Raw genomic sequence first — 21,484 nt, 5'->3', positions numbered from 1 at the left:
GGACAAGGAAATAATGCTTGAGACTTTTTTGCACCTATAAGGGGCAGCCAGCACGAAGCTTGGTAAATATGCATCGTTAGGTTCGTTAGCCTGATACGCCTCTTCTAAGTTGGTGGTTTTTCTTGTCATATGAGATAGGAAGGTGCACCCACTCGCAGACACCAGTGCATAGGAAAAGTGAAATATGCATGTAAATTGGGTGTGAATCAAGCGTTTGTGACCTTTTCTCTAGCAGAAAACGAGCTTTCAAATGCATTCGACATGGTTCATTTGTTGCAGCCTGAGTTGCTAATTGATGTTTTATAGCGTTTAGTCGATATTTCACAAAACTGTAGTGCCGTTTGGTAACTTGGGTCGCAGAATTAGTGGCTACCCACGATTCTCTGCTGCTCCGTCACTGTCTGCGCTCATCTGCTCAAACGGTTGGCTTAAAACTTTGAATTTCAAGAAGGTCCAACATTCGATATTTGAGAGTGTTGAAATTAACTCACAAGCCCAACGTAATATAGAGACTCTTTAGCGCATCTAGGGTACTAGGAGAAGAGTGTGCTCAATTCCTTCTCCATCATTAACTGTAGAATAATATGAAGTCTGTCATGTACTGTAAAGCTCACCACCTACACAGTATTTTTACAAGGAAGATCAGTATATGCTTGACAGTTTCATTCTTATAGTCAGATTCATAAAACAGCATGTAACTGTCAGGCTAGCTGCCGAACAGCCTCAGTAGAGAACAACTAAAACAGCCGGAGAGGATGGTGAAGATGCATCTAGAGGACTCGAGTACGGCGCTTGTAAAAGAAACGTCCCGTATCTATCGTCACTAATTAGAAGTTTAAAAATGGTCGATCATTACTTCCTCGAACCCAACAAATTATTAATTATTTGGTTTTAGGTAGCCGAGTGGCATATGTAAGTCAAGGCTCATCAATGGTCAGATGTGAAAACAGTAGAAATTAAGACAGAAAGGTGTACTTTACCTGCTTCCTTACGGCACAATTATGTCATGACTATATATGAAATTTTTATGAACCTCTTGATATTTGTAATACTTTAGCCAAACTTAATTGTCTAATGTGTCATGCAAAAGAAACAAATAATAGAATTTTCTACCTCAAACACTTGTACTCAATGGGTGTCGTAGTTGAGAAAAAAAAAACGCCATCTGGAAAAAAAGACATCCCTAGGCTTAATATAGATGGTTGGACTAGTAGACTGTGAAAGCATGGTTAGTTTGATTCTCTAGACGTTATTTTTCTCTACTACAAACAATGGCAGACTTAATTGACCTACCTTGGAGATAGGGGAAAGAATTTCGACCTCTTCAGGGTATCGTGCGCCTATAGAGAAGTTTAACGGGATTGCCAACTTGATAAGAAGCTGAAAAAAAAGCAAGCCGCCTATAAGGATAATAAATGAAAAAATAAAAAATTTGTCCAACAAAATTACCCTTGACAAAAGATAAATAGAGTCAAATGAAAAGGAAAATGCCTTCATTATGCCGAGTTCAAACCTTTACATGTGGTCATTATCAACTGAATGGTAAAATTGAAAAATAACTTTTTAACAATAATAACATAATGCATGCGGAAATGGAAGGGAAGAGTGGGGTTAGGGATGGACATCCAGCCAGCCTGGGCCATTTTGGCAGCCCCGGTCAGCTCGGTACGACCCAGGCTGCGGCTCGAAAGCCGGACGGGCCCTCGGTTCAATACCCACTCCTAAGTGGGGTTGGGGAAAAATAAAAAAGAAAAAATAGAGAGAAGAGTGAAAGCTTTCCAATGAGCAGAAGATTCCGTTCATGGGTAACCCCTTTTTAAACTATCATCTTTTGTTGGCAAGATCTGAATTTCTTTGTAGTAGTAGAAATTTTGCACTATAGTTGATGATGTCCCTTAATTTTCTTTTTCTTTCTGGTCCTGCAGCGTTCTCCCTGTTTCCAGCAAACAGTTGAGACGTTTTTCCATAAAATCTTTTCCTAGAGAAATGATCTTCCTCTAGCATGCTCTTAGTTTCTCACTTGCATTGTTTCCATTTCAAACGATCTGGCTGGTCATGCTTCACACCTCCTTGTAGTAGTGGTTGTGGACTATTAGTAGTTACAAAAATTGGGAGACCATGTGGAGAAGAGAGAGAGAGAGAGAGATCTTAATGTTGCTCACCTTCCTTTGGGGTCCATATCATTAACTAAGGGCGTTGGCTACTGGAAGGCTGCAACAAAGGGCCCATGTCATTAACAAGGGATCTCCTGCATCTTGCTTGCCACTGGAAGACTGTTGTTACAGCAAAACGATAATTCTAAATCTCTTTCTCTTTTCTCTCTCGATGGGTAGCACAACCGCCGGGTTGTGTCGCGTTTATTAACCACGTCCTTGGTTTGATTGTTGATGGTACTCCTATCCTGTTGTCATTGAGGAGTGTTGTTATTATTTTTGAGGTTTTTGGATCTTAGCCTTCCTCTCTCTCTCTCTCTCTCTCTCTCTGTTCTTAATGGTTCACAACTTGCTTCAGAAGCCATTAATTTATGAAGCAACCTGTCCAATAATAGCCATTAATTTATGAAGCAACCTGTCCAATTATTGTTACAGCAAGAACACTATTGTTACGGTGAGATAGTATCCAACTCTGTCATTAATTTATGAAGGAGCCTGTGGAATTATTGTTACAACGAGACGACTATTGTCACATTGAGATAACATCCAATTCTCTCCCTCTCTATCTTAATGCTACCCACCATCCTCGAGGGCCCATATTTTAAAAACGGAACCAGTTGCATGATTGTTCAATAAAGGCTGTTGTTACAATAAGAGCTAACTTTTATTTCCTTTCTCTCTGTGTGACAACTTTTAAAGATGCATAAGTAAGTGAACTGGTGCAAATGCATCTGTGTCACATGGGTGTGGGTGCTGATGCGAGTGTGAGATGCTGCAAGTTTCAAAAAAAATTGCATGCAGATGTATATATATAACCTCCTATATAAGTAGTTTTATTTATCTATACTGTTAAATTTTTTATCAAGATTACCTTTATGTTATACAAAATTTAAAGTTTTATTAAATAAAATCAAAGATGAAAGAGAAAAGAGGGCAAAGTCACTGCATTTCTAGGTATGACTGTAGGATACAATAGATTCATCATCTTCGCCGCAAGAAAGCACTTATTGCTCATCAACATCAAGCATATGTAGGACCTCATGTGAGTGTGACCTTTCTAAGCAAACCAGTTGGAGTCCATGGAAAGATTCATGCAATTTTGCAATACAATACAGCGCAACTAGATGCAGTTCTTTTTTCTTTTTTCTTTTCCTTTTCATTGATTGCCACTACCAAATGTTATAAACACAGCTCCTTCAGAAATGGGGGCTTTCTTCTCTGCTCATTAAGAGCACCCAACTCGGACCTTTGACCTGCAAAAGGAAATAAAAAAATGACACAGTTTCCCCTCAAGATATCATGTGACTGAAAAAAACACATTGGAAAGGTCTTTGAGTTTAAGCCAATGCAACAATGACATAATCATTTCATGAACTACCTTTTCATTTGGTTTAAATCGATTTAACAGCCAGACTTGATTTTTCTTCAATTTTTTGACATTGTGAACCTAAGGGGCTGTTTGGCAATGACAATAGTTAGTTACTGCTTCATTAATCTGCTTCAAAAAGTTAGCACTGAGTTATGGTATTATATGAACCTAACCATTCTTTGGGGTAGGTCTGCGGAACAGTAGCAAATTGTTATGGTTGCCAAATGCTCCCTAAAGGTTGTTTGGCAACAGTAATACATTGTTACTGTTTCTCATGAATCTAGTTCAAAAAGAGAAGAAAAAAGCAAATTCATAGAACATTTGTGACAATGTTTTATGAATGTACTCTATTTTTTGGGGCAAGTTCATAGGGTAATAACATAATATTACTGTCAAAACAGCCCCTAAAGTCTTTATTGCTCGAAGAACATATTCAGACAAAAATTTTCATTAAAACAATATCTTTAACAAATTAATCATAAAAACATGTTTAGAATGTCAAATTAAAACAAAACAAAGTTTTTGGATGTATTTGGATCTCTATTTTATACACAACGTATAGGCATAGATTTGAATGACAAAAAATTAAAATTTTTTGTTGAAAAATAGTAGTTGTCGGGACATTAGTGACGATTTATAGTGCAAAAATGGTTTATGGTACAATGACGGTATATGGTACGTGTAATAATTGTTTATAATGCTTTTCGTTGACTGCTTTTAATTTTTTTAACCATCCGTTAGATGCAGTATCAGACAAATTGTTATTATCAGTTTATCACTCTCTCTCTTACACACACATAATGGGTTAAATCAGTTATAAATGAGACTAATTTTTCAATCCTTCTTCTCTTCTCACTCTTTCACCTAGTCATTTTCTCGCTCCCTTCTTTTTTCACTTTTAATATTTTTCACAACCAGTAAAGAAAGATTGGTGAATTATAGGGAAGAAAAGGCCCTTCTACACCTTTAAGATGTACTAATCCCATGATGAAGAGGATGAGTTAGAAAACCGGAGTTCATAATGTCACTAGTTCCTATCAACGATTGCTGGGAGTTGGGCTTCTGATTAGAATAAAATGGTTTTTTTTTTTTTTACACCCATTTACTCTTTCATTTTATATATATTCTTTGCTAAATTCATTTTGTCACGGGACCAACAATGTCTATTTAACGTAGATTCAGTGAATTTTTTAAAATTTATTGATAAATAAACGTGAAGTAATTTTCACATTGTCAAGTTTTGATCACGACTCTATTTTAAAGCAGATTCACTGGATTTCTTAAATATTATAATACAAACAAACTGGATTTTTTTTCCCCTTTTATGTCCTTTACAAGTGGCCTATCAAGTTGCCTAACGGCCGACCCCTGCTTTTGTTCGAGATAAAGGGATAAACGAAGAATGAAAGTGGCGACCGTTAGGATTTTTGAATGGCGGAAATACCCATAAAGACGATCAAGAGAAACGTCTTCATCAAGGTGAACGTTGGAGGATTTTTTTGTCTAAAAGAAGAAAAAGATAACCCCTTAACAATTCTCTATTTCCAAAGTCACACTTAGGCTTTATACATTTAAAAATCCACTCGGACGCATAAACGCATTGTGAAGCTGGAGCATTTGTGTGGTCAGTTGAATGGTTATTTTTTTAATTTTACGTGGCTAAAAAATGTTGTAAAAGATGTAATTTTTATGACTAGTTGCTTAGCTATAGTTTTTAAATGCATATTTTGCAAAGATTTTTGGTAATACAAAATTAAAAAATAACCATCCTACGATAGACATAAATGTAGCTGATTTCAAACGATAGATTATGGCCAATAGGAATCCCTTCGTATTAAAGGTAGCTGGTCCTTAGGATTCCTAAAGCCAAGATGAATCCCATAATCGTATAAATATAATTGTCTCTGCCGTCTGAATATAAATCCTATTTAAAAATGTGATTTGGCAAGTGACTACGTCTGCTGCGTAAATGCAACTTTGTTTTTTTGTTGGTTCGCGTGGTTGCTTCTGGCCAAATGAATTGACGTTTTAAGCAGTGCCAGGGAGCCTGCTCCAAATAATTTCTAGAGTTCAACCCGTGAACCTTTTCATTATTTAGCTTATGATCGCCGATCTCCATTAAATAAACTATGGCTGCTAATCCATCCATGTGGTCTGTTTTAATCGCAACTTACAGAGCCGAGTTTTCAAATAGGAGGAAATTAAGACAGTTTTTTTTTTTACTGATCGGCTCAGATTGATTCGAGTGCGCACCAAATACATTTAAAACTCTTTGAACATATTGCCTTTAATCCAGAGACGATAACCAATTATCGAAGCTTACAGTTGCGGTTCATTTTCGTATCAGGTTTTATTTCATGGTTCTATATATATATATATATATATATAAGGAAACTGATGCCCACAAAAACATATTCTTTGCAGTAGCGCAGGCTGACCGATTCCTGTGTAACCGAGTCCTTTTGAAAAGTTTCGGACTGGTTCGGCGCTCCGTTCACTTGAGTGAAGGACAGAGATGCATGATTTCTTCCCCCCTTGCAAATTTGGCGGCCATTCCTCCACTGCCCACTAAATTTAGCGACTGGAGTTCCGGAGCCCGGATTCCGTCCGCATAAGGTAGGCGAAATCAGGCCAATCTTCCTCCTTTTCAAAGTTTCCTTATATCTGTCTCCGCCGATTCTGGAACTATTTTCGACTACCAAAGCTTCCCTTCGTCTTTCTTTCTAGCAAAGGCCCGCCAAAAAAAAAGGTCTGCCTCCTCTTCTCCTGCTTCCTTCCGAAGATTCTCATGACCTTGGTGATGAGGCGGCGCCTCCTTTGCGTCGTTCTGTTTGGTTTTCTTCGGCGGGTGTCTCTGTTCTTTTTTTTGAATCGTGCTTTTGGGTTTGTCTTTTGATGGGTGTCTCGGCTTTTTTGGTGCTCTTTTGAAACAGAGTAAGGGTGGAAGGGAGTCTGCTCTGGTGGGAAGAAGGGAAGGATGTCTGCTGTCATGGGAGCGTTGAAGAACGTTGGGTTCTGCTCGGAGATAGAGAAAGATAAGGTGTTGGAGGAGAACGGTGGGATTGCTGGTCCTTCTGGCGATGTCCGTGCCAATGGGGGTGGTGGAGATGAGGTTGAGAAGTTGAGCAGGAAGTCCAGCCACGCTTCCATTTGCTCTACTGACGATGGGGACGATGGCGAGGATGATGAGGATGGTGATGATGATGGCGTTGATGAGTCCACTAAGTCCAAGGATGAAACGGCTATTGCCCTTGGTCCTCAGTGCACCCTCAAGGAGCAAATTGAGAAAGACAAGGTACCTGAAGAGAGGAAAACCTAGTTTTGGGTACTTCTGTTTCTGGTTTTTCTTAAAATGTTTCAGTGGAAATTTTGTTGGAATATTGTGCTGTGTATTTGTAAGAGCTTTTGGTTTGTTCTTCCTTCGGTTTGTAATTGCTGTGTCAACATGGGGAAACAATTTATTAGGAAGATGAGAGCCTGAGAAGATGGAAAGAACAATTGCTTGGAAGTGTGGATTTGACAGCAGTTGGAGGTACCCTGATTTTCACCTAGTTAACCGTTTTTATTGTTTACTGTTTCATTGACCTTTTTTGGTATTATTCATGAGCAGGTTTTTTTTTTTTTTTGTGAATTTCACATGCTTATTTTTCGAGGTGAAACTAAATTTTCACCCTATTACAGTACTACTGAAGATTTACCTTGCTCTGTTCTTTACATCTAATTGGCACAGAGGCACTTGAACCAGAGGTTAAGATAATGAGCCTTGCAATCTCGTCCCCTGGTCGGCCTGATCTGCATCTGCCCATTCCTTTTGTACCGAATGCAAAGGGCTACGCTTTCGCGCTAAAAGATGGAAGCACTTATCGTCTCAAATTCACCTTCCAGGTTTCCAAGAACATTGTTTCTGGACTCAAATATACTAACACCGTGTGGAAGACTGGCATAAGAGGCAAGTTTCTTCTTCTTTCTTTGGTTTCAAACCCTTCTTCTGGCCATTCTTAGGTTGTTATTTTCCTTTTCAGCAAAAAGAAAATTTGACATATGGATGCTCTGTGAAGTGCCAACTTTTCTTTTGCTAATTTCCTTGTATTTAAAAATTTGTTGAATTGGATTATGACTCTGGTGAGGCGAACCTGGATCCCCTTTTTCGGTGGTTTCTTCTTATAAATTTATGAACAGAGTGATATGATGTTTGCTTACTGGGTATGTAGCTCATTGGACAGGCCATGCTTGTCAGTCCCTCTAAAAGCAGGTTTCTTCAATTCGCTTGTGTTCTTAATACGATAATCTAATAGTGAACTTTTCTTGTACCCTTTAACTTGCTGAAGTTCAGTGGATCAAGTTCTGAGTAACTTTTTCTGAACTTATTCTGATTTACTTTTACAGATTACAGTGCCCCCGTAGTGTCAACATATGAAGGATCCATTGACATCGGATGTTATCTTTTTGTGTAAAGTTTCACGTTTCTATAACTGGTGATGGGATCAATGGTTCTTCTGCGGATGTTAACTTTTATGTCCTGTTTTTGTGGAACTTTTAATAACATATGGATCATTCCGCCAACTCTTGTTTATTGCAAATTCTCGGATTTCTTTTGCTGTTACTGAAGCAAAATTTCTGCCTTTACCCTTCTTTGTAGTTGTTCACACTTAATAGTGTGTTTTGTTGCCTTATTTTTTATTGTCGAGGATTTAGTATGTCAGGATGCCCATTTCTATGAACTGTTGCAGTTGACAGTACAAGAGTGATGCTGGGAACCTTCAGTCCACAACAAGAGCCGTACACCTATGAACTGGAGGAAGAAACCACACCTTCTGGGATCTTTGCAAGGGGCTCCTATTCAGCAAGAACAAAGGTAGGTGCCCACTTGAGTGAGGTTTTCCGTAAGTTCACTCAGTCCTTCAACAAAATTCCTGAATAATTTTTCTCCTTTTGTGTTACCAGTTTGTGGATGACGATGGCAAGGTCTACTTGGATATCAATTACAGCTTTGAGATCAGAAAAGAATGGCCGTAGCCTCAGTCTCCTCATCTTGGCAACTAGTACTCAAGTTCCAGTCTTTATCTGAGGATTCATCACCTTGCAGTTAGTGATGTATGTAGATTAAGTCCCTCTATGTCGTAGCCATTCTCATAGGACATTTTCCACTGTAATTTTCAGTTGTTGTAGCCGTTACTTCCATGATTCCGGAGTCGGGAACTTCATTATTCAATCAAGGTGTTCCCAACGGTTTCCATGGCTGGTTTTTTGGCCTGGAAACTATTTCAGCCACCACCATTGATACTGATGGATGGTTTCACAGCCTGTACATTGGGGGAGCTATCCTAAAGACAAAATGGTAGAACAGGAAGATGTGTGGAACATGATGTACCCTAAATTTGAGTAATCTGCTTGGCTGTTTCTAATTCAACTGGTCCTCTGTTTTTTGTTCTTATGGGGAATGTCTGGTAGTGCCTTCTATCGCTTCACTGTTTTTGTCGCAGAGCTTTCAACCTTCAAGGCTTGAAATATTTTACCTTGACCTGCTTGTTGGCTTTATTAAGACAGTTTTCTTGTTTGTTTACAGTTACCAATATTGTCTTTTCTTTCCCTTTTCCTCTTCCCGCCTCTTAGAATTTAATAGATCTCTCTGTTTTTTTCCCTCTGTGGGGACAAAGACACCTAACGGGATCCAACATGTGATCTGGTTCATCATGGTGGACTATATTATATCTGGTGTAAGTGGGTGCATGCACGGGCCCCAAGGGACTGCAACGGATTGGATTTGGATGAGTTAAGTATGGGGATTCGGACTTGGTTGGCCAAACCGTGCGATGGATCTAATCAACTTCTGCACCACTTGGTTGTTTTGAAAACACTGACAATGTTTTGCTTGAGTCCAGCTGCATAAGTTAAGCTTGAGCTTCATTCGACAGATTTAAGTCCTGGCTCAAGTTATGACTGGTTTAAGCTTGTTTATTAACTCTTCATTTGACTTGATCTCTTTCTTTGGTTTTGAATTTGGAAATTATAAAAAGGAAAAAGATAACTTATATTAAACGAGCTTACTCGAGTTTAATCGAGTCAAACTCATGTAACTTGAAATCGACTTGTTTATAAGCTCGAGTTTTCAGTTAAGCACGAGCTCAGAGCCCTATCCATCATAATCAGGATCATTCTCTAGCCATCATTGTAGGTCAGATGCAGATGGTTAACATAAGTAAGGTTTTATGAGAGAGACAGTTCATGGTTTTGGGATCTAATAAATTTTTAAAAAGGTTTAGGCTATCGGCCAAATCAAATCGAGTCAATCGTATTCCAACTTATTAACAATCATTCTTACGGTTTTCCAGTTAACAAGTAAAATACAGAAGAAATATATAAAAAAAAAAAACTAAAAACATAAAAATGAAAATTTCTAACAACTTCCACACAAAATCTAACAAAATTAAACGATTCCTAAGTTCTGTAACTAATAAAAAATATGCATAAAATTTTTTATTTTATTTTTTTTAGTCATGTCAAGTTCAGAGTTCAATAATCGAGTTATGGTACTTGATATAAACTATAAACTGGTAAAATATCGACCTATCTCCATCTAACTTGATATCGAACTTGGTTTCTGATATTTATTGTTCAGTCTTTTATTTTATTTTTTATTTATTTAGAGTGTGTTTCTTTTTTCACAGCCTTTAATAGAAGCTGTAGTTCTCGCCCTGTGGACCATACCAATGACCACAGGTTTTGTGACACAGACTTTTTTGAAGTGAATCACCTTACTACCCAATACGCTATACCCAAGCTGATGGGTGCTGTCCCGCTAGAAGATTTTTAAATGCTAGGGAAAAAAAACATTTCTTCGTGAGCTAAAAGGTCCTTAAAAGACTAAAATATGAATAAATGGAATATTGAGCACAAAATAGCATGATTTGTAAAATGGGGGTCTTATATTAATTTATGTTTTTGTAATTTCCCCCCCAAATTCATCCTTGATGATGAGGTGATTCCTGTGTTATGACGTAAGAGGGAAGCAGTTTTTCATGGCCCCATATTAGACACAAGCACTAGTTGGGCCATCTTCCCTAGAGTGTGAGTCACACTGTCGGGTTATGCGGAACTGCACTCCTTGAAACCATCCCTTTCTTATAAAAATGTGCAAAATCTTTACTACTTATGTTCAAATGCTGCATGCCCAATGTAAGGCTTGAGAATGACAAAAAAAGGCTTCAGGTACAAAAAGACAAAATTGAAAAAAAATGTTTACTTTTAATTAAGTCTAGGCATTCGGTGGGGCCACCGTCCAGTACCCAATACCATGCCCGACTTGGGCTCCGGTCCGAAAAAAAAGGCATCGGGCCGGCCTGATAATTTACCGGGCTGGCTCGGATGAGCCCGATTATTTTTTGATATTTATTTTATTAATTATATATATAATTATTATATTTTATTACAATTAATTATATTTATATATTATTTTATAATTAAAAACATATTTTTAATTTAATCGGGCAAGACCCGAGCCTGGGTTTTGGGTGTCGGGCTGGGCCCTAATCTGGGTTTCGAGTGTTAGGCTGGCTTGATGCCCAAACTTACTTTTAATAGAATAACTGAAATGTTTTATGTTTTTTTTTCTAAAAATACTAGAAATGTTTCTTTCCAATAAAAAAAGGGAAACACTTGGCTCCTTTGTTGACACCATAGTCACAAATAACGTCTCAGAATTTCAAAAAGCAAGGTTTTTCTTGAGTATAATATGGCGGGCTTGAAAAAAGAGGAAAAAAACAAGAAAAATATAGTAAATTTTTAAAAAATTTGAAAAACTAAAAATTGGAAAAAAATAAAATAAGTGGGAAACTAATGACACAAACATCAAATGATAAGTATATTTGCAACAAATAAAAAATAGAAATGAAAAAAAAACTGTTTGGCATTAAAAAAATTGAAAAAATGAAAAAGGTGAAAAAAATTGAAAAAACGCAAAAAAAAGCACGTTAAAAAGGGTTAAAAACACGTTTTTTCGTTTTTAACTTTTTCAAAAAAATGTTTTTTTTTAGTTTTAAACGGCCATTTAATTTATCAGGTTTTTTTCAAGTTTTTTTTTTGAGAAAAATGCGTTTTTGTGACTATGGACTTGATACTTAAAAATGTCAATGGATCATATTCAAATCGCTTATTACCCATATTCATTTTTATTGGATAATTACTTAAAAAAAGTTTAACCACATTCAAATATTAATCTTAATTCACAATCCAATCTGTTTCAAATCCATTTTTTAAATTTACAACCAAACATGACTATGACATTTAATGTGAATCCAAACCACATTATATTATGTTAAACCTTGACTTTTAAAGTTGGTGGATACTTGATATATGATATGTAAAGCTAAATTTAAAATCAAATTTTGAATTGAAATCCAATCAGATGTCATTTTTGAAGTCCAAGTTCAATTTGATTTCTTATTCTAGTGTTGAATCTTTTCCATATCCAATTTTTTTAAATCTGATTTATTGGTGTCCCTACTGATGTGTTATGTTGGTATTTCAACCATGATTGACCAAAGAAGAATTTATTTAATTTAAAAAATAAACAGTGATGAATTTGTTCATATCACTAAGATTAGATACTAATGGATTTGCCAATCTACTCATGAATTTGAAAAAAACGTAATTCTCTACATATTAACATTTTCTCGAAACATTTTTGAAAAATACAAAAATCTAAAGGGTGCATTAATTTCAAAAATAATGTAGACATTGGTGAGATTCAAAATTAAACGGTGCATTATTTTCAAAAAATATATGTAGTTGTTGGTGAGATGACGTATGTGATAATTCCATAAAACCTGCCAAGTTCTAGCCCAACAAAAATTTGAAAAATTAGTTGGCCTATTTCTTTCACCATTTACTGGTAGTCAATCTTTTATAGGAAAAAAGTCGATATTGGGGCCGTGAAATTTGAGAACATCCCTCATCTTTTTTATTCTTTTGACAATGGCGAATCTTTTTCTGACGGCTGCGAGTGAGCACTTACGGGTGCCTCTTTACTGTTACCCTCAAAGGGGGATGCGCTAAATGGAAAAGTTTGGTCTCTAATCTTCTAATAGAACTTAAATGTACGGGTGTTTTTCTCCTACCGGCATGTCGGTGGAGGAAGCTCTCGGCCTCAGGCTCAGGGTTGCATGAACGCGTGAAAACTCCAGATTCAAATCTCTAGTCGACTAAAGTTTGGAGCTTCCTCAAATTTATTACTAGATTTGTTTCTTTCTCGAAACTACGAAAAGGAAAGCACAGAGCAATAAATAAAGGATGGAAACTGAAAAGGAGCCACAGAATTCAAATGTAGAAGGTTACCGCTTTCATAGTGGGTCATACACATACAAACGGCTGTACAGAATATCAGTGAGAAAGAAAAGCCTACACCTCTCCTTAGTTGCCTGCAGCCCCTGTAGGATCTCCTTTTCTTGAAGATCACATTTCTTCTTCTTAGTGTTTATTTTTAGTGTTCAGATCATTTTTATAGCGTCAAACTTCTCGGCATCTCCAATTTTTGCCTTGACAAAGAGATATTTAGGATAATTTTTTGTGGGGTTTGGGGTTTGAAGACCATTTGCCTTCGATGGCTGGCTTTGTGGGTGTTTTAGTTTCAGATCCATGGCTTCAAAACCAGTTCACTCAAGTGGAGCTGAGGAGCTTAAGGTCTCATGTGAGTGAAATCTGTACTCCGTTTTTCTCGGGTTCTGCCCATTTATTCTTTTATCTTGCATTCAAATACTGATATCGGGGTTGGCTTCTGCTCTCTCTCTCTCTCTCTCTGTGGTGGCTTTTAAAGTTTGATTCTATAAGGAGAGAATGTGGGAAAGTGAAAGTTGGGGACCTGCCGTCAAGGATGTCGAACATCAAAGTGGTGGGGGAGTTTTTGACAGAAGAGGAGAGAGCCTCCTTCTTGGGAAACAAATATAAGAACATGGATGAAGAAGTAAACTTTGAAACTTTTCTTAGGGTGAGTGCTCTCTTTTTCACATTTTTATGTGATTATTGCAAAATGCAGTTTTCCTTCCTTCCTTAGTCTTCTTTTTTTGTTTCCGAAGAAGTGTGAGTCATAACTTGCCTAAGAGACTCAAAGACTCACACTTTGCGGTAAAAATAAGTTGGGCATTGTGCTTCTGCACTTCTTGTTGGACTATGAGAAATTATGCATTGCCCAGATGGTCAAATGGATCGCATGCAGGCTGCAGCAAAAGCACGGTTGAAAAGAAATGTTCTGCCTGAGAACAAGGTTGAAGTTGGAACTCAAAATTTAAGTCGCAACAACTCTTACATTCATAGGTTAGATTGAATGTATTGGCGAAGTTCTTATTGGAGCCATATATGATTTGGTAACATGTCAACATGAAGAAAAGGAACTGAAACTCATGTTCCCGAATCGCTTAAATGCTAATCACTAAGATAGATGGTTGAATAGGTGCAAGTTGGTTTACCACTTGTGGAGTTACTTATATAGTTGAGTTCAAAGTGCTCTATCCCAGGGCCGAAGATTCACCATTTTTATTTATGACAAGAGCAATATGAAACTATTACATTTGGTCGACTGTGCTGTTTGTGATCACTAAATTGCATAAAGCAAAGTCTGGATTATTTCCATTGAATTAATACGTCTGCTAAGATTTTCTTCAAGTTCTTCTAAGAAATGCTTACATTCTCCAGAGAGAGTTTACTCTGTAATGTTCAAACTTCAAAGACCGCAGCATGCAACTAGGGTCTCAACAGTTTGATGTACGTGGTCGATGTGGATATTCATCTTCTTAAACCTTTCCTTCTCTTTCCACGTACAGGTTCATTTGAGTTTACAAGAGCATATAGATGCTCAAATTGGAAGCATCAATAATTCATCAGCGTTCCTGAAGGCTGCTACAACCACCTTGTTGCACACCATCAGCGAATCAGAGAAGGCTTCTTATGTTTCTCACATCAATGCCTACCTTGCAGAAGACCAATTTTTGAAAAAATATCTTCCTATCGATCCTTTGACTAACGACCTCTTTAAAATTGTAAAAGATGGCGTATTGCTCTGGTATGCTTGTGAACTTATACTTTTCCGTTGACAAGAACTTGTAGACCCAGTAAACGTTCAGACATTTTATGGCCATGATGCAGTAAGCTTATTAATGTGGCTGTTCCTGGTACTATTGATGATCGGACAATCAATACAAAGGGCGCACTTAATCCATGGGAGAGGAACGAGAATCACACACTTTGCCTCAACTCTGCCAAAGCCATCGGATGTACAGTTGTGAATATTGGTACTGAAGACTTAATAGAAGGGCGTGTAAGTTCTATCTTTTATGTCGTTATTTCCAGTTTGAAATGATCAAGTTGGGTATCAGATCATCTGGCAAACATTTCCATGGGGCAAATTGGAAGCCTAATTTGTGTATTTGTGATACAACAAGGAAACTCAAGTTGAGGTTTAACTATATTATTAAATAACGAGTCACCGAATTGGTTGGAGTCTGCGATCGGTTCAATTGATGAGTCATGTGTGTCTGAACCTAAGTCACACTGGTATGTGGATTATGCCCACGTACCAGTATGACGGTACACCAATGCTGGTACAGTGGTATGGGGGAGGTACCTTTGGATCAGTTAACCATGTTTTTGTAAGTTTATTTATGCTTTATCAGATTATGTGTAGAAATTATGAAAGAAACTATTAAAATTTGTCTTAATGATGTGTTGTGTGTGTGTGTGTGTTTATATATATATATATATATATATATATATATATATAGTCACACACTGTTTTTGCCATACCCCCGTACCAAGATCTTCTAAAATTGCCATACCTGTACCCGAATCCATACCCATACCTATGTGACATAGGTCTGAACCATTCTCCAATGGTTTACCATCATACCTTGGGGGGAGAAAGGCTTGATCCTGGTGGGCTCTTTGTCGTCTCAGAAAAAAAGAAAATGTGGTGTCACTATGTCAGTTAGATTCAATCTTTTATTTGAAGATGTTTAATTAGATTTATCATTCTGTACAGCTTGTGGCATGCGTTCATGGTTGTTTTTCCAAGTATGAACTTGCAAGTTATATGATGTATGTATTTTTCTACTTTTCAGCCACATCTCGTACTCGGATTGATATTTCAAATTATCAAGGTAAGTTCTTCAAGCTATTTCTAACTTTCTTGTTAGATCATGTTAGTTCTTGAGAATTGTGAGTTTTGTTTGCCTTCCGATGACAAAATGCTAGATGATTGTCTTCATAATCATGAATTTGTGCATGTCTTATGGTATGTATACATTATACATTTGAAAACTTTCTTTGGTCTGAAGTTCTTTTTTTTTTCCTGTTAATCTCAGATACAACTGCTGGCAGACCTGAACTTGAGGAAGACACCTCAGTTGGTGCAGTTGGTGGATGACAGCAAGGTGAATTTATTCAGTAACAAGCCATCTCCTTTTGCATTTTACTTTTGATTTTTTGAACTTTCTAAAGTTTCTCACTGGATCCTATCCTTACCATAGAGTTTACTTCCATAACCTAACAGGATGTCGAGGAGCTTATGAATCAACCACCTGAAAAGATTTTACTGAGATGGATGAATTTTCATTTGAAGAAAGCTGGATATAGAAAAACAATATCTAACTTCTCTTCAGATGTGAAGGTAGGCAATTTGAAGTCAACTGTTCTAAACTTTCTCTGTAAGTGTATTCTATGTCACAGGAGCAATATATATATATATATATAATGTTGTAAAAAGCGTATTGTAAGCCATATAGATCTGGCTTTAAGATATGCTGTATTGTAAAATATCGTAACGTATTGTAACTGTATCATATTCGGCTTTTGATTCTACTTTGATCGTTATGGACTGGTGCCAAGATCAAGTCCTAGGCAAGCCGACCTTCTTTGAACAGCCGGTACAGTAACAATGGCTCCTTCTTTAGTGAAAAAACAGTTTGGGGGGATGATTTCGTTCTCCCCCCCCCCCCCCCCCCCCCCTTTCATATTCGGCTATGACACCTTCGTCGAAAGATGTCCACCCACTACTACTCCCCTCTATCCCCGCCCCCACCATTATGGAGTTGGATGCGACAGAAGCCACCGACTCATCCTCCATCGCAAAGACAATATGATCTACAAAAACAAAAGAATAAAGAGAGAACATAAACAACTTGCTCAGGCGAGAAGCACATTACTTTCTTTCATTGATCGGAGACCATTCTGATAGTGGAGTGCGGGAGATTCCAGAATTGCTGCCTCTCGCTCAACTTGCAATGAAGAAAGGTGGGAAAAAAATTAATCAGAAAAAATAGAAAAAATTATGAAAAAATCAGTAAAAATTAACGTATCATACCTGTATCGTAACTATATCATAACTGTATCGTAACGTATCATAATTGTATCATTATGTATCGTAATTGTATCGTACGATACAGTGCATGCATTGTAACTGTACGATACAAGTGGTCTATCGTATCGTATTTTTGAAACGCGACTATATGCATCGTACGATACGTACAACACTAATATATATATATATATATATATATATATATTATATAATCATATAATAATAATAATAATAATAATATATATATATACAGACAACTGTTCTTCAAGAGTTGGTGTTACCAAGGACTTTATCCATAACATATCTTATTACCTGTTTCAGGAAATGTCCATGTTTGGCACCTAATTTGTGTTCACATTTCTACTTCTTATTATCTAAAAAGTATATCCATTTTAACACTGAGTGCCATCTGCAGTTTATGTGTCACTATTTTTCAAATTATTTTTTAAACAAAAATGGGATATATCCTATCAATATTGGAAAGATTAATGAAATTTGAGGTCAGCATGCACCCTACAAGTACCTATATCCTTGGCCTTGGGGGTGAGTGTGCTCCTAGAGGGTCATGTCGAGTCTCTTTTAGGAGTTACCTTCAACTTATTCAACCTACATTTCTTTTGGATCCTTACCATGATCAATTCACTTCTCAATGTATTAAAAGTAACTTGACCAACTTCTAAATATAATTGATCTTCCACAAGTAAACTTATGCACACCAAAACTACCAGGATATTCTGTATTTATTTCTTCTGGATACTTATAGTTTATGTGGCCTTTTTCTTGCTATCCTGACATGCTTCTAAATTCTTGGAAGCATTAGGTGTCAGAAAGCTGTTCCTTATATATTGAGTAATACTTTTTGTTTGTTCAGGATGGAGAGGCTTATGCTGTTCTACTGAATGTGCTTGCACCCGAACACAGTAAAAGGACAGTTCTTGATGTAAAGGAACCCACTGAAAGGGCGAAACTAATCCTTGAACATGCAGATAGAATTGGTTGCAAGAGATATTTGACACCTAAAGATATAGTAGATGGCTCACCAAATCTAAATCTTGCTTTTGTGGCGCACATTTTTCAACATAGGTAAGAAGAAAGTGTTCATTTAAGTGATGATATTCAACAAAAGCAAGCCAGTATTTGATTTAAAATATTTGTTGTCCTTAATAATTTTAGAAGTTGCACCTATGTCTGTCTAGGACGATGAGAAAATGGACTAGTCATTTACTGGTAGGACACAAATGTGTAATAGCTTTTTGTTATTATGAACTGTCTTAATAACTTACATTTCAAGTTAACTTTGCATATGAAGGACATTTATGAGTTCCTTCTTCAATGCAATTATTGCAATCGTCATCTTATTGTTTAAATAGTGATGGGACTGCCTCTGCATGGGCTATTAATCTTTGAAGCATAGCAGACTGGATATTTGACAGTTGTTTCTTTGCAACTTATACTAATATGTTATTTTATGACAATGGAGTGTGTCCAATAATATAAGTTAATTCCTTTTCATAATTGATTCTCAATATCCTCATTTATTACAGATATGACAATTTTCTCCAAGAATTTTCTTCCTCTGACTTGCTTTCATACTTACTGAGAGTGTAAATGACCCCTCATTTTGTGATTGTGGTTTCACTTTTTTTGACTAAATTAGTGATTTCTTAGGAATGGCCTGCCATCTCACTCAAAGCATCTCCCTGCCGTCAATGAATTTGTTCTGGAAGAGACACTAGTCTCCAGGGAGGAGAAATCATTTCGAATGTGGATCAATAGTCTTGGAAACTCTATCTACATTAACAATATCTTTGAAGATGTTAGAAATGGGTAAGGCAGTAAGGATTCAATATTTCTAAATAGTTAAGTTCCTGTTCCTGGTTGTCTTCAAAATGACAGATCATTTAATGTGTAGGTGGGTCCTTTTAGAGGTTCTCGACAAGCTGTCACCTGGAATAGTTAACTGGAAACATGCAACAAGGCCTCCAGTTAAGACATTGTTCAGAAAAGTGGAGAACTGTAATCAAGTTGTGATGATTGGAAAACAATTGAAGTTTTCTCTTGTTAATGTTTCTGGACATGACATTGTACAAGGAAATAAGAAACTTATTCTTGGTAAATCCCTTTGCCCTTTAAGTTTGCTTTTCATTGTGGAAAAAGGTTTATTATATATCCTCTTGTTTAGAACAATAAGCTTTCGAACATCTCTCAGATTTTGAATTTTTGAGCAATTACACCTTTGTGTTTGCTTTTAAGAATTTTAGGATCTAGTGAATGCCAAGGAATTATATCATGCAATCTCATGCACCGACGTGAGAACCATTAGGTTATCTATACGAAACCAATGCAAAAAATTTTGGCAAACATTGTCTGGTCTATTTTGGTAACTGATGTACTTGTCTTTCTTAGTGTTTACATTTTCTTTTTTGACTCTGTTCTTTCAGCTTTTCTGTGGCAACTGATGCGCTACAATATTCTCCATCTACTAAAGAATCTACCACGTCACTCCAGTGGCAGGGAGATAACTGATTCAGATATCTTGAGGTGGGCAAATGCTAAAGTTAAGAGCTCAGCGAGAAATTCTAGAATGGAATGTTTTAAGGTATTGATAACTCACCATGAAAATAGAGGGGTATACATTGGGATCTTTATTTCTCCATTAGATGTGATATTTAGAGCTTAAGCCAATTATTTGTCCTGACGTATTGAGAATTTTCAGGACAAAACTCTTGCAAATGGAATATTTTTCCTTCAGCTTCTTAGTTCAGTGGAGTCCCATGCGGTGAACTGGAAACTGGTCACAAAAGGGGAAAATGGTAAGCTCCTGATTTCTTAATTATGGAGTTAATATTATTGTGCTTATATTATTGCATTTGATTTCATTTTTCACTGGCCTATGTTTAGGAAATCTTCACTATGAGTGGCATCTACTTTTGCAGTTTGGGGTTTGTTATGCACTTCCACACATTGGATGCATAATCTTCTGAAGTTGTATCTCAAGTCTTGGCCAAAAGACTTTTACCTCATCTTCTTGATTAGGTTATTAAATTTTAGAAACAATTTGGCCTGTTTGGGATAAACTGCTTGCCAAATAAGTGCACAATTTGCTACTTTCCTTTATAATTGCTTCTCTGTTCTGTTGCAAAACATGCTATGCTGTATATGCAAATAAAGACACTAACATGCATTTCAATCTGTACAATAACCTGCATGAGCTGATCGCTTAGTTGATACTCCGGGTTGTGGCTACTGCCACAGCTAAATTAGTACAATATGTTGGAGGTGATGGCCTGGGCAAATTTTTATGTTTTACTCAGTTCGTACCTTGCTCCAATCGACCTCTAATCTACTATACTGCTACTGAATGGCTTTCTCGTAGTGATGTTTAACGGTTTAGGATGTTCATGCAGATGAAGAGAAAAGGATGAACGCTACCTACATCATTAGTGTTGCAAGAAAACTTGGGTGCTCTATTTTCCTGTTGCCAGAAGACATCATGGAGGTCATTGAGTTTATAATTCTGTTCAATCTTCTTCTGCCCTCACTTCTGACTTTGTGACAATTGAAGTTTTAAATTCTATAACAAGTTATCATTTGATCAACAGGTTAACCAGAAGATGATGCTCACTCTAACAGCTAGCATCATGCATTGGAGCCTAAAACAACAGCCTTTGGAAGAAACATCTTCTGCAGCTTCTGATAGTGAAAATGATAGCTCTGTGGAAACTTTGTCAACTTCGGCTACTGATGATAGTGCCTCCGAGACTTAGGATAATGTTAAAATGCAACCTGACTTGTTACAAGAAAATGAAATATAAGATTGGATGATAGTGCCTCTGAGACTTCTTAGGTAATGTTAAAATGCAACCTGGCTGGTTACAAGGAAATGAAATATAAGATTGTAAATTTAATTTTAAAAAATTTCTTAAACCATTATGTTCGCTCTGATAGACATCCCATATAGTGTCATATTTGCTACCTAGGAAAATCATAAAATAATTATTTCTGTTAAAACAAACTTAAAATTTTGAAGGAATAAACAAGACATGCTCATGATTGAACATTTCACATTTGGACGGTTTAATAAAGGCATATATTACATAAAACAGACGTATGTATATATTCTTTTGAAACTGCGTTGCTCTCATTGTTTCTATAAATCGTTATGTGCCGTTTAATAAATATTCATCACACATGCAAGATTTATAGTTAAATGTACTTTATTTTTGAAAAATGTTGTAAAGAAATTTTTGTACATAAATTTCAAAATATGTAATGAATATACCAACAAATGACTTATAAGAAAGAGGGGGAAATACCAGGTCTAAGAGGTGACATTTTGGAAGCTTTGTGCTTCCTGCGGAAACGTTATCACATGATCACAATCACGATATTTTGAAGAACTCGTAAAATTTATGAGTGCTTCAAACATATTTTGAAGAACATGCGCCCTTCCTCCGTGTTGGTTGTTTCACAAAATGCAAAAGGAAGCAGTTTTGACAGTAATGCTCACTCAGAAAGCAATTTGGTTCCTGCAGGGCCTATGTTTTCCCCGGTAGCCCGGGAAAGGCCGTACAGTGGCAGCTTGTTTTGGTGTGCTTCTTGGCTATGTGGGAGTTC

At 36.8% G+C, this 21,484-nt stretch overlaps 2 protein-coding genes across 3 annotated transcripts; both read left to right on the top strand.

Moving 5' to 3' along the window:
• Window positions 1–5,937: 5,937 nt before the first annotated feature.
• LOC116248285 (rho GDP-dissociation inhibitor 1-like) lies at window positions 5,938–8,932 on the top strand. Of its 2 annotated transcripts, none has more exons than XM_031620988.2 (6): window positions 5,938–6,138; window positions 6,456–6,817; window positions 6,988–7,054; window positions 7,253–7,471; window positions 8,253–8,377; window positions 8,467–8,932. In XM_031620988.2, exons 2-6 carry the CDS (start codon window positions 6,500–6,502, stop codon window positions 8,536–8,538), a joined length of 801 nt encoding a protein of 266 aa, XP_031476848.1. In that variant the 5' UTR covers window positions 5,938–6,138; window positions 6,456–6,499; the 3' UTR covers window positions 8,539–8,932. The 2 variants fall into 2 exon arrangements, with proteins under 2 accessions (XP_031476848.1, XP_031476849.1); XM_031620989.2 differs by having other exon boundaries at window positions 6,130–6,271.
• Window positions 8,933–12,661: 3,729 nt separating this feature from the next.
• LOC116248284 (fimbrin-2-like) lies at window positions 12,662–20,694 on the top strand. Its single transcript, XM_031620987.2, has 14 exons — window positions 12,662–13,207; window positions 13,334–13,504; window positions 14,337–14,575; window positions 14,659–14,830; window positions 15,630–15,668; window positions 15,873–15,941; window positions 16,061–16,177; window positions 17,739–17,950; window positions 18,536–18,694; window positions 18,780–18,979; window positions 19,309–19,466; window positions 19,584–19,680; window positions 20,275–20,366; window positions 20,470–20,694. The coding sequence occupies exons 1-14, from the start codon at window positions 13,121–13,123 to the stop codon at window positions 20,632–20,634; spliced, it is 1,977 nt and encodes a 658-aa protein (XP_031476847.1). The 5' UTR covers window positions 12,662–13,120; the 3' UTR covers window positions 20,635–20,694.
• The last annotated feature ends 790 nt before the right edge of the window (window positions 20,695–21,484 follow it).

The sequence above is a fragment of the Nymphaea colorata genome, chromosome 2 (genome assembly GCF_008831285.2).
Source record: "Nymphaea colorata isolate Beijing-Zhang1983 chromosome 2, ASM883128v2, whole genome shotgun sequence".
NCBI lineage: Eukaryota > Viridiplantae > Streptophyta > Magnoliopsida > Nymphaeales > Nymphaeaceae > Nymphaea > Nymphaea colorata.
The sequence above is the reverse complement of the archived record's forward strand: the minus strand, read 5'-3'. Positions and strand labels throughout refer to the sequence as shown.

Coding starts and splice junctions, on each gene's coding strand:
- LOC116248284 (XM_031620987.2), top strand. CDS start 13,121: ATGGCTGGCTTTGTGGGTGTTTTAGTTTCAGATCCATGGCTTCAAAAC. Junction 13,505..14,336: donor ACTTTGAAACTTTTCTTAGG/GTGAGTGCTCTC, acceptor TTCCACGTACAG/GTTCATTTGAGTTTACAAGA. Junction 19,467..19,583: donor CTAGAATGGAATGTTTTAAG/GTATTGATAACT, acceptor GAGAATTTTCAG/GACAAAACTCTTGCAAATGG.
- LOC116248285 (XM_031620988.2), top strand. CDS start 6,500: ATGTCTGCTGTCATGGGAGCGTTGAAGAACGTTGGGTTCTGCTCGGAG. Junction 6,818..6,987: donor AGCAAATTGAGAAAGACAAG/GTACCTGAAGAG, acceptor ACAATTTATTAG/GAAGATGAGAGCCTGAGAAG. Junction 8,378..8,466: donor CCTATTCAGCAAGAACAAAG/GTAGGTGCCCAC, acceptor TTGTGTTACCAG/TTTGTGGATGACGATGGCAA.